A 13343-nucleotide genomic window follows, 5' to 3' on the forward strand; every position below is an offset into this window, starting at 1 on the left:
AAGCTTAGAAAGCGTGTCTCTCCCCAGCTGGCAGTTGTACCTTAGCCACCGCTTCAGAGATTTGTTTTGCTTCCCCCTCCCCTCCCGCCTTTAAATTTTAATACCTACACCTGGCTGCCAACAAGGAAGACAACACACAAGTTATTCTGCAGGGAGTTCAAGAGTTCAATAACACTCATATAGGTAACTAAAGCTCCACTCTACCTACCAAAAGAGTAAATCTCAAACTTGGATCAAGACAGACCTTCAATTTGGGAAAATTACTGCCTACTTCCAGTACAAACTGTTGACTATCTGCTTTTAATTTTACATTGTCTTGTGTTTTATAATTGCACAAGGCAAACGAATCCTCTTCCCTCTTACAATAAAAAAAATGGATGCATCTGAAAGCCAACTTCATGTTCACTCTAATTAACAATGGAATTAAATTCAAGAGTATTCACTGACATGATACGGAATTCCATAAAGAGAAGACATATGACTTTAGTTGCCAATGTTTTGAACAGATACATTACTTTTCCAATTTTACCCTTTTATAAATTAAACCCCTACGCTCTATACTCTCTAAAAACATGATCATCTAAAAATACCATTCTAACAGTATTGCAAATACATGAGGTTGCACATCCATGCACACAAACCACTTTGAAGATTCAGGCTAAAGCATGATTAAAACATTCCAATACTAAAGTTATAATTTTGGTAAATATTCCAATTCTGAAACAGTCAATTTAAATTTAAGTAGCTAAATGAAACTGTTCAGAAGGAAACAACACTAGGCAACATTGTTCTGACAGCTGAATGCTATTTCTGCAAAGAGGTGACATAAAGCAGGTGCATGAGGTGGCAAAGGATGGCAAGGAAGTCCACCTGAACCAAAGAAACCGGGAAGTCCAATACTGAGGTCTAACACAACAGCTTTTAAGTATTAAGCGGAAGGGTTAGTATTCTCTGTCACATCAAGTCTCCTGGCTTAAAGTCCACTGTGCTGAAGCAGACAGCTTTCTGGAGAACTCCAGTTAAAGTCAACCTTTAATAAAGGTGCTTCATTAAGGACCTTTATCGCCATTTTATTCCTTGTCAGTACTTCACAGTGATACAACAGGCTTGACATTAGTCCCCAGTACATTCTTCCAGTACAGTTTCTAGTTAAGTTGCTTCAGATAACTTGCACTCAAAACGTTAACTGTCAAGTGGCGAATTCATGAGATAATCTCTTCAATCTTTTGAGTGCAATGGTATTCTGTGAATGCAATAGAAAGTTTTACATGACAGTTAGAACTTCATAGTATAGAAGTTAGAGAAAGACAGTGAAAAGAGGATATAAAATTATTCAAGATGATTAGCAACCATCTTCAGTTTCACGATAAAGAGTTAAATGGACTGCACACTATTTGGAGGGGAGAGAGGGTTGAAAGTGGCAAAATCAGAGGCAAAGTGCACCCAAGATGGAAACTTGACAAGGGACTTAAAAGGAAAAAAAATGGACAGCTGCAGAAGGTTTCAAATAGCCTCAAGAATGTGTGTGAACCTGATAAAATTAATACAGATATTACATTGCCTAATCCAACTGATGTCTCATTAAAAGAAAATAGGCAAAGCGATTTGAGTCCACTTAGGTGAGTATATTAAAACCTAGTACTACTGTAACAAAAGAATCAAAGACACATGTAAGTCGTTGTTGGAACTCCTAAACCTCTGACCAAGCAGTCTATGGCTTGACATAAAGGAGACATTATGCCGACAGACATATTGAGAAGAATCATATATGCTGGGTCAAACTAAAGATCTCTTAAGCCCTGTATGTTGACAGCAGCCAGTAGAGGATGCTTACATATCTTCACAGAGAAATCTGAAGTATCTAAACATTTAGGCTCTTCAACCCTTCTGCAGGCAAAAATCCTTGGACAAGAGTAGCCCAAGTTTTCTCTGAAGCTGCCACAACTCCTAATGAAGCAAGTGACAGCTGGGATTAGTGTGCACTTTAGCTAACCTCCAGATTCAGGCAGCTTTTTTTTCTCTGAAAATTAACCCACTCCCAACGGACTACAACTGGAACGTGTTATATTGTTTGCATTACATTTACATGTTGCTTTACAGCTCACAGCACCCTTTTGAAAAAATTAGGCAACCAGTTCACGCTTATGTACTTAAACTTTATTTCTTCATAATTACAGGCTATTGTTAGAATTTTTAAACAAAAGGGAAGTCTATAAATAGAGGCTAATCCAACCTGAACAAGTTTTTTTTAAAAAAACAAAACCCAAACAGTTAAAACTTCATAAAGTAATGCCATTTAGCTCACAGCAGTGGTTTGTTGGTAGTCTGAATAAAAGTACTATAGTCAGAGTCAGTAACATGAAATGTAACATCAAATGACTCAAAACTTTAAATTCCATAAAGGAAAGCAGGAATATATATATAATATATACATATAATTTTGTGTTGGTCCACTGAGTATACATTTTGAACAAAAGATAAGAAACTATGTAATCCAGTTAAGCATATGATTTGCAAGATTAGTGTACACTCATTACAAAGATGTATAGATAAGTTACAACTATTTAATACTTGCAAAATTTTAAGTTACTTTTTTTGAGCAGGTATATAAATGCTCATTTCCCAGTGCAAAAGAAAAACCATCCCAGTCAGGTTACCCATTTTTCCTGAAAAATTGAAAACTACCCTCAAACTCATGCAACAGCAGCATTGATAGGTAATGGGAAGAGCTTAAATATACTGAAGCATGTCCGAGTTCTCCCCCTTTCCCCCCCAGTGCTGTGTGTTGAAACACTTCAATTTCCTCAACTGAAATACCACAGGTTAAAAGTGCAAGAAAAAATAAAATCTCTTGATGTTTATGCTGCTGCCATCCATTTTTCTTAGGGCAAAAGATTATTCTTTTTGGAATTATTTTAATGAAACTAATTCTCCAGAATAGAGTTCTTTCACAATGAACAATAAGTTATTTTCATTAACATTTTATCAATCCTACTCTGACTCAGTGACCGTAAAGAAATCATTCAGTTTAAGGTGCAACTATCAGTTGGCATTCAATAAATTACATATACAGAAAACAACTGTGGTTTAAAAAAAAAAAAAAAAAAAAAAATCAGACTACCTGTTTTTTCTTTCTATTCTCAATCCTATTTCAAATTGAACTTAACTTGCCAGTTCAGCTGCATATTTCACAGGCAAAAGTGGCTCAAATAGCAGTGGGGTCTCGTAATTTGACAGTCATCTTGGCCAACAGCAAATGCACATGAATCTTCAACTTAATTGCTTTATAAAACAAAAGGTCTTAAAACCTATGACCATGCAAGAAAAGCATTAAAGGTTTCAGAAAGATGCACTCTTTCTGACTTAGACACCATGAAGATTGTTATTTCAAATCCAAACATAGAATCTTCAATGAAGAGAAAAATCTATAAGCATACCTGTAAAATAAAGCACTCCACAACTCTGGCATTACTAAAATCTCTTTAGAAGGATAAAAGGTTTCAGATGACTAACTGCTTGGTGGGAGACAGTCAGCCATGGCAGAATAATTGCTATGTTCACTTTATGCTCAATTACCAACTGCTGACAGATTACAGTCAAACTACAATCTCACTATCTACATTTTGAACTGATTTGCTTAGCGCTGGGAAAAGTACTTTCTTCTCCTGAAAACTTGAGAAAAATTGAATGCTAAACTTAACAGTTATTCAAACAATAACCAGAAAGGGTTGAATTTAGGCAGAAACATTCACACCACTTTCAGAAATTTAAAACCTTTCATGGTTTCTTGTACATATGTATTTTCTGATTAACATTTAAATAGGTTAGGTATTCAGGAAAAGGGACAAAACAGTTGACATAAGACAAAATCTTATTCTAAACTTCATGCTTCTGATATTTCAGATTTACTGAGTGCAATAGCCAGTTCCAAGTCTTCTTGCTCTTGCTGTTTTAGTCTTGCCAATCTTTCTTTCTCTTCTCTCTCACTTTCTCTCTTAGCCCATTCAATCATGTCTTCCTCAGTAGAATACTGCATTTTTAAAAGACAAAATAAATCAAATTAATAATACAATGATAACTAATACTGTCCAAGTCTGTGGTTTAAGGGACAATTACGGTTTTTCAAAATATTGTATATATTCTAGTCTTCAAATATTACTTGCTTTTTAATTTTAATACACTATTAAGATTAGCGTAGCCTAAGGTTTAACTATTAAGAACTGCATAGAAGCCATCCAATTGATGTATTTTTATGACATATGCCATGTTTCAAAATTCAGTATTAATTTTCAAAAAAGTTATGGAACAGAAAGTGCTATAATTTAAATTCAAACTATTTTGGATAAAAACCAGTCTATATAAAAAAAATTTGGAATAAATCAGGAGAACATTTTACAAAATACAGCCCTATCCACACTGTGGGATATCCTGATTTACCCTACTTTCATTAGGGATGATTCTTCCAAGTGACAATGACTGCAAAAATTAGCTGTAGAATGACTGTTTTTAATTGCGCAGATGAAAAATACTTCTGCCAAAAAGCAGCAAAATAATACGGTAACTGTACAGTTAGAAGCCTAGTAGTAATATAGAGAAAGGCCAGTGTGATACAACAGGAAAAAAAAAAAAAAAAAACACAAAAAAACCCAAAAAAACAAAACCCAACAGATTCTTTCCATGTATATTGAAGCAAACAGAATGTGAACTCAATTTCTGTGGTACAATGATTATAAATCAGAGACTGTTAAGAGTATTACCTTATGTAAAATACAAAAGATTATGCTAAAGTTTGTTTCTAGTCAGCATGCAGAAAAGCTAAGAGGTAGGTGAAGGCCATGTCTTCACAAATGTCCCAATGTTAAGTCTGAAACAATTATCTTAATATACTCCAGGTAGTTTCTGCTATGAGCTGCTTCTTTGGGAAATAATTGTAGAAAAGCTTGAGTTTTTTCCATAGTTCACTTAGTATTTTCAGTAATTCCAGCCAGAAAAGAATACTTTTTCCTTCATAAAGATAATGAACATTTTTCCTTTCTCCTCCACATTTCACATTCTCTCCTGCAAACTGGCTTCTCAGTCCCTTTAACTAATAACAGTGATCAATAACAGCATTTCAGAAATTATCATGCTACAAGACACATCAACCAGTGCAAGTCAATTTTGAGAGCCTGTCAATCCTCAGTTTACTTCAATCAAGCACATAGTTTATTAGGCCTGAAAATAAAAAAGCACTATGATCAAGATACTGTAAATGCAAATTGCATTTAACAGGTATCAAGCTTGTAAGTGGGATGATGCCTTTCAAAACACCTATTTGCAAAAGCTCAAAGAAAAAAAGATATATACATAGGCATGCACAAACCTTTAGATTTGCTTCTACTGCTTGGACACCACGACTTCTATGAAATGGATTCTGGTTATAAAGAGACACTTACTACTTTTTACTTCATTGTATGTAAATCTGGAATTTACTAGCCATTCAAAACTCACCAAATTATATTTCATTAACATACACCATTATGAGGCTGTTTATCAGTATTTCAGTACATCGAAATGATGACCAAACGGTTCAGTGACAGCTAAATTAAAATCACACCTTTTGTTTTATTTTTAATTGGATAGTTAACAGTGTGCTTGTTATAGATAGATAATTTAAATCTGCTGCATGCTCTGCATGGATAATGGGTAATCCTTAGAACATAGATACTTAGAAAGTCCTATTTCCTAAAAGCTAGGAGGCCTTCATGAAAAACCGCACAAAAGCAATGCAATTTAAACATTAACTACAACATTTTGCAGTATTTTGTTTTAGGACAGCCTCAGCTGTAAACTAAATGTAAATACTGTTCTAACTGGAAGTGATATCCCTTTTGTACATGGGATATGTTTTAATATTTTAAAATAGACTGAAGACTTCAGTGTGAACCATTCAAAGCTGTCATTATACTGAAACAAATGTAAAAAGTGTTTACTCACAGTACTGAAGTTTGCAAAATTGTTGGGGTCAGCCTCTTTACTGACGCTGGTGGGAGCAAATGGATCACAGAATAGATCTGCTTCTTGTTCTTTGGGAATGTCTGGGGTGGGGAAAGGCTGAAATGGATCGCTCGGTTTAAAGGAATCTGAAGAGTCTATTTGATTGATAGGTCTTTTCCCTTAGATTAAAATGAATTTAAAATGAATTTAAGATAGCAGGTAATAACATGCCAAAAATAGTAAAAAAAACAAATTCAAAAGCTACTTGGAATGCAACCTCTTCTAGTAAACTAGTGGAGTTGCAATGACTTCAGAGGAAGGGTTGCCAATTTAAAAAATGAGGGTATGGTCCATAGTTTCTTAAAGGGTAATCAGATAAAAAGGAACACATGTATGTTAATGATTCAAGAACATAGTTATGTACTAATTAACTGTTTTGGGAAGAGAATTTCTAACAGTTCTGAGCCTCTATTCTATCAGCACAGTATTTTTAATTCTGCTTACCAACTGTCCATGATCATTGCAGCAAGGCTCTTTTATTATTTGTTTGGATCAAGTTAACACAATTTCATTCAGAGACCAGAAATATATTTGTAAGTCTTCAAAACATCATGTCCTCTCACTATGCTAACACCTGGAATTTCTGTAGTTTTCAAACTAACAGAATAAAGGAGTATGATAACAAGCAATCACAGGCTTAACTATTTTGTTAATCCTTGCCTAAGTAGCAGCAGATATAACAGAATCAGGCACAAGCCCCCACCTATCTTGTTCTTTTTTCAGCTTAACCCCAGTCAGCTTTCAACACCTTTGAGGACATTAACCCAAATACTTCCAAGAATAGTTGAGCTGAATTTCATCCCACCATTCTCTCCATATGTTACTGCTTACAGAAAAGGTTTCATTGCAGTTTCCTGAATTCAACTAGCGGGTTCTGCAAGTGGTTTGACACTAACAATGGTCATATTTTAAAACTTGCTTCTGTTGCCATGTTAGATTAAAACTCTAGAATAGAACCAAAGTGCTTATTATTTTGCATATCACTGTTGTAAGTTAGTCTAAAAATTCTTTCATAGACCAAAAAAGATTCTAATTTGGCAATGATTTAGAGAATAGCCCCTCGGGAATATATGATTTATTTAGACACTTTGCAGATAACCTTGCCATGATAGCTCTCACTCACTGATGATGTTCTATTACTGGCAAACAATGCATGTCTATTTCTTGAACAATGTGGGAGAAGCAGCTTCAAATGCCATCTAGGGAATTATATTTCTACATGGGAAGGATTAATAAGTACAAGAATATGAAGTATACAATCTCCAAATCTGCCCCAAAAATCATGAAATGAGAGTGCTTATCAGTATCTAGAAAGGCAATGGATTTCAGAGGCAAGCAGACAGCCCTGCTGCACACTTTCCAGTAGCATGACAAGTTAAAGAGAAAGATTTTGGGGCATTTCTTTTAAAAAGCATTTCCTTGTTTTGAATCAGGCCAAAGGAGTAATTAAAACCAAATACACTTAAGTATCTCCATTTTTTATTTCTATTGGGAAGATAATTTATTGGGAATGGTTATCAAGATAGCCACAGTATCGTTTTTAATACGTGCAAATCAAAACAGGCCACTTTTTTCTGGTCATATATTGATAAGGATGCTGTTGTTCCGCCACTAGAAGCTTGCATTCAGAAAGCAGATATGTACACCACATCATAGCCGCTCCCATACAACGACGTCAGAAATCCTTTTTTTGTTTTAAATAAGGACCACCATAAGAGGAAACACTATCAAACATTCAAATTATCATCACTTGTCGTATCAGCTGTTTTAATGTTATTTACAACGAAACTGATCACTTGCATGAACCAGATCTCACATCAACATTAGAAATTAAACGTTAGTATTAATACTCCTGCATTTACTGTGTTCCCCTTCTTTTGAGGAAAAAGATGAATATGTGTTTAAGTTTCATGCTACAGTTTTCCAAAACATCTTAAGATTCATCCATATAGTGCAATAGTGAAAAAATGATGCAATAGAGTTTTTAAAGAAAATGAAACAAAGGACAGAAACTTAAAAAGGAATACTAGTAATATGTTTTCCAATCTATGCAAAAAAAAAAATTTGAGAGTGAGGAGTCTGTTGTAACATGGGCTTGTCGCAACCACAAGGTGTTATCCTTGATAATCATGGCCTTTTCTGGAAAGCAGAGCGGTTTGTGTCATGGAGTAGACCAGAGGACTTAGCTATCACTGAACAGAAAACAGCATCGGAAACTTGGGTTTATTACTATTACATTGGCTAGGTTTACTACTACAGACTTCTGGCAAGGCCACCTGGAAAAAGTTAATCTGAAAACCTGAGACAGTCATTTAACCCTATTTAATTCATTTTGCATTAAAACCGGAGGTTTTGCAATGGATAAAACACACTGAACTCTCACTTTAAGCATAATTTAATGCAAGACTCACAATGTACCACATTAGTAACCATTTAATTTGCAGCCATGCTATGTTCTTGCAGATACTTGTAATGACTCTGGTTTTTCCTGTTTTCTAAATCCTTTCTCTCTTCAAAAAACAAACTAAGACGCTAAACACCATGGAAAATATAACTCTGAGGAAACCATCTACAGATCAGGAACAGACTTGTTTCACATCCTGCTCATTCATTCTAAATTCAGACACTTCACCATCCCCTCATAATTATTGTCCCACTGCCAACATTGAAGAAGCTAATTGTTAAAAACATCTCAGTATCAGCTCTTACCAGGTGGTGGTGGACAGGGCCTTGTGGGAGTTCCTGTTTTAGGGGGCAATGCAGGAGGAACATCTTCAGTTTTAGCTGGTGGTTCCTCAAATAAGTTTTTAGTTATGATCACATTGTTGACAGAACCTGATGTGGAAGAGCTAAAGGGATCCTCATTGTTGGCCTTCAACAAAGAAAACAGCAACATACGCATTTTCAGTGCAATTCTACTATACTTTCCCATCTTTTCAATACTGCAATATTTATTTAGAACTGCAAGTTTGGACTAAGACAAAAAGAAAATACTTTTGTTTGGTTTTACACATATCACCCACATACTCCGGGAGACTGAAAATAAAGAAAAATCAGGAATGGTTAGTGTGTACAGCAATATCATATTGAGTGCAGTTAAACATGCAAAAGTAATAGTTTTGCTGTTAAACTCAGCAGATTTAAAAAAAAAAAACAGTATCACTTCAAATATGAAGAAAATACTTATAAAGCCACAAAGATTACATTGCATTGTTCACAGTGGAATTGCAGGACAGTTTACTCTTTTTCAAGAAAGTCAGCCATTATAAATTCTCAGTATTGGCAAAACTGTAATGAAACTGTTGGTAGAGAGTAAGCTATGTCTTGTCACTGCAGAGTTTCATGCATTTTCTATGAGTAGCAGTAGCTTCATATTACCTTTGACAGCGTGCTAAAGTCAGCAAAGCCACTTCCAAAGGATTCATTTCCAAACAGAGAGGCAAAAGGGTCTGTAGCTAAATATGCACAAATCAAGCAGATACAATGAGATTAAAAGTTAAATATGACAGAGACTGAACAAAAAATTCCCACAACAAAAAAGCAACTGTTACATATTTTGCAGCACAGACTAATTGAAGTGAAATATTTTATGAGGTGGGCACTTTAAGTTATTAAGTAGCTTTTACAAGAACTCTGAGTGTCAACTACCAATTAAGAATAATAATTCTCCAGAACAGGAAGTAATTCAAAAGAAATACTGGTATTCTGGTTTCCTACATTAAAAAAAGTTAAATTCCACTGAAAGTATCAAAAAATCATACTACTGGATGTTCTGCTGAGATAAATGTATGTATCCACACAGAGGTATTTTTTATGCGCATGGACCCATAAATATACATACACAGATATGTATGTATATGAACATGAACAAGAGCTCACTTCTGACTGTAGGCCCACTTGTGGAATAAAGTATCTAAACCTCGTACCATCTCAATCTAATTCAACAGTACCCTTTCGTTTTTATGTGCCTCAGAATATGTAAAAACTTCTATTCTACTGCAAAGCAAGAAGTGCACTGTCTTTACTAATACGCACTTCTGCATCTCTAGAAAATGGCATTGTTTTCCTACAATTAAACTGAACAGCTTTACAATACCAAATCACACGTGGATTCATGTTTTGGATTACCACTTGTCAGTGCAACTTGGGAAAATAGGAGATTAGTCTTCCCTAAAACATCTTTAGCCCTCAGATGAGCGAGGGTCATAGCAAAACAAAAGGAACAAACTTGAACAGTAAAAATTCTTGATGAAGTAGTTATTCTATCCTACATCTCCTCTTGTGGTACAATGCTATCTTGTATGTTACTTAGAAAGTAATATGGAATCTCCAAAAACAACCCTAATGGGAAGCAGTACAAACCATTCAAATAGTCCAAACATTTAGATCAGGATATTTTACCAGTTTTACATAAGGCAGAGGAACATTTTTGCAGAACCACTCTTCAGTCTTATGCACTACAGATAATCAGACAGTTTTGTTTTATAAAAATACCCCCCCTGCAAACTTGCACCTTATGTCATACTTTATAGGAAAATTCAGAAAACACAGGAAATCCCTAAAACACTCCACTGCAAATTCAGTTAAAAGACTAGAAACAAAAGTAAGCAAAAGCAAATTAAAATAAACCCCAGGAAGTCTGATGTGTATAATCTACTTTTACCTAGATCATTTGATGTAGTAACAGTTGTTCCACCAGGAGCAAAAGGGTCATTCTTCTTTGATATCTCTGTCTAAAATAAAAAAATTCATTTGGAGGGAAATTTGTTTTTCAGCTTAAAAGATTCCTCAATTCTATGAATACAGTCACAATTTGTTTTAGTTTAGATGTTTTAAGATAAAATATTTTGGAAGTAGCTTTTATCAGCATCAGTAAACAAGTCTGTCAACAGAAACTCCTCCCTCAAAACAGCGATTAATACTTTCAAAGGAAGGAAAAAAGGGTACAATGTGCAACATACTTGGTAACCACTAACGCAAAATTTAAGAATATCTACCACTCATTTTGGTTTCAGATTTCTACAGCCAGAGCCATCTTCATGAACATATAACTACAAGATATCAACACCATAAAGGTGGTAAAGCATTTAGGATGAATGCATAACTTTAGTTCAGAAATACAGATTTCAAGACTCTACTGCTAGTCGCACACCACAGCTCCGACCCCCCCCTCTTTTTTTTTTTTTTCCCCTCTTCCGTACTTCTCTTATTATCAGACTGTAATATGACAAAGAATTGTTTATATTAGAATATCAAGACTTGGAAAAGGACAGTGTGCTAAATATTAAAGATTGTAGAAAACTAATTTTTAAGGTTGGAGGTGTAGGCTGTGGTGCGTAATATGACCTTGAGATCTGCATAATGTGCTCACCACATGAAAGGACACCACCACCATTAGGTGCAGTGATTTCTCACTATCTTGGCTGTTATGGGTTAGCCACAGGCACACTCTACAGCCACTTAACTTGCTTCCTAATCCACATGTATCTAATTTTTATCTATGTATATGCATATTTTATACACACAGAAAATTGGAAGTGAGGCATGAACAGAAGCAGCACTGAGCAGGAAAGGAGATGGCAAAAGGATGAACTTAAGACATGACGAATTTCAGCTTCTTGGATTGTTTGTCTATCAGCCCTAAATATTACCTCATCTTCATCAACTTCTATCCTACATCAGAGAAGGTTTCATACCCAACTCTAGCTTATTATAGGCTCAAGACTTATCAATAACTGCTCAGTTATAACGTGAACAGCTTTAAGTTACACCAAAGTACACCTGAAAGAGGTACATTCAGTAAGAATCTTCACATTATGAGAGGGCTTCGATGACTCTTATTAAAAGACCACAACAAAACCCAAACAACATACACGTATAGAACAATTTTCAGAAAGGAAACAACTTTTCAGAAGGGAAACCCCATACCACAACAGATTTCAGATAAGATATAGAACATACTTACTGATCCTATAATCTTTACAGACAAAAATCAAGTGTCTCAACATAACTTGGTGAGATTAATCTTGGGTTTCTTTCAATGTTGACTAAGTTCCAGCAGCTACCAACAGAACTTAGTTCATTATTCTCAAATGTTCTTATCTGTGGAGCAACAAAGCTCCACACTGAAACATTTTTAAAATGTTTTTATTTTTACTTCTATTTAATCCGTGACTACTTCTAGAAAGTAGGACACAAAAGGACAAGACAGAGCCGTGGGGTAAGAGGTAACCTTTTATCTATAGAATTTCTGAGTATCAGCTTTTCAAGACATGTCCAAATATACAAAATAGGTTATTTTGTCCAAATCATATATAGAAGTAAAAGGTATGCTACCAAACTTACTGTGTTATTATTACTGTTGTCTGCAGCGCTAAATGGATCGGTGCCAGCAGTCACAAAAGGATCAGTGGAGGATTGTTTGAAAAAACAGTCAGATGCAAAAGGATCTGAACCTTTGAAGGGATCACCACCAAAGGGATCTAAAAAGTAAACATCTCATTAACATTTCTGCTAGCTTTACTTAGCTTGATATCTTAAAAACTAAAGATTATATTGCTTTTTTCATACTTCAAGAAGTTGACACATTTAAGACCAAGGATCTCTGAAGTATGAAATTAATCTGTGAATAATTTGTATTCTGTGATTCAAAACATTAGACAAGCCAACATTTTCTACACATCATGAAAACTTTGGATGGTGCCAGTGATTCAGTTCCAGAATTATCTGAGCATATAGGTTTTTTAACCAAGCTCCCTAAAAATGATGCATTTTACAAAACCTAATGTTTCTCAGAACTCTCCTACCCTCCTCTCCTTCACTCCCCACACACAATTGATGTTTTCTTATTTGGCACTTGGTGCTCAATGCTATTTTGCTATAGCCTTCCTACAGGCCATTTTGCTTTTTTGTCACCAGTAACTCCATTCATTGCAAATAATGTAATGACATTGCCTATACAGCCAGTCTAAATAGAGACTTCCCACCTTTTCCAATATTTAGTTCTAAAGAAAGTTGCTAAGTTAAAAGCCTTTAAAAGAGTACAGTCCTACTTCTTTGCATACAAAACCGGCAGCAAGAGTTTTGGGCCTTCTGTTCACCACCTTCACATACTTAAATCCCAACTAAGGATACCTCCAACAGGCAGAGAGAAGTTCACTGGCAATGGGCTTCTCCAAAAAGCTTTAACACAAGTGGACAGCTGCTACTGCCATACATCTATCTATCCTATGGTGACTTTTTGGGTCATTTCCACCTTTTTTGCACTGAAAGTAGTGACGCTTTTCCCCACATACTCTTCTAGTAGG

At 35.2% G+C, this 13343-nt stretch overlaps 1 protein-coding gene across 4 annotated transcripts in view; it reads right to left on the minus strand.

The window, feature by feature from the left end:
• Positions 1 to 2135: 2135 nt before the first annotated feature.
• EPS15 (epidermal growth factor receptor pathway substrate 15) overlaps positions 2136 to 13343 on the minus strand; it is a 52127-nt gene continuing 40919 nt past the window's right edge. For 2 of the 4 annotated variants that reach the window (XM_030032935.2, XM_030032934.1), the window contains exons 20-25: positions 12382 to 12518; positions 10700 to 10769; positions 9415 to 9491; positions 8746 to 8908; positions 5977 to 6155; positions 2136 to 4030 (exon numbers count right to left, since the gene is read on the minus strand). In XM_030032935.2, the coding sequence (XP_029888795.1) occupies positions 3884 to 4030; positions 5977 to 6155; positions 8746 to 8908; positions 9415 to 9491; positions 10700 to 10769; positions 12382 to 12518 (773 nt within the window). In that variant the 3' untranslated portion in view covers positions 2136 to 3883. Of the gene's footprint in view, positions 4031 to 5362; positions 5400 to 5976; positions 6156 to 8745; positions 8909 to 9414; positions 9492 to 10699; positions 10770 to 12381; positions 12519 to 13343 lie in introns of all 4 variants that reach the window. The other 2 variants (XM_041127987.1, XM_030032936.1) reach the window with 2 other exon arrangements.

Source organism: Aquila chrysaetos, chromosome 12 (assembly GCF_900496995.4).
Source record: "Aquila chrysaetos chrysaetos chromosome 12, bAquChr1.4, whole genome shotgun sequence".
Lineage (NCBI taxonomy): Eukaryota > Metazoa > Chordata > Aves > Accipitriformes > Accipitridae > Aquila > Aquila chrysaetos.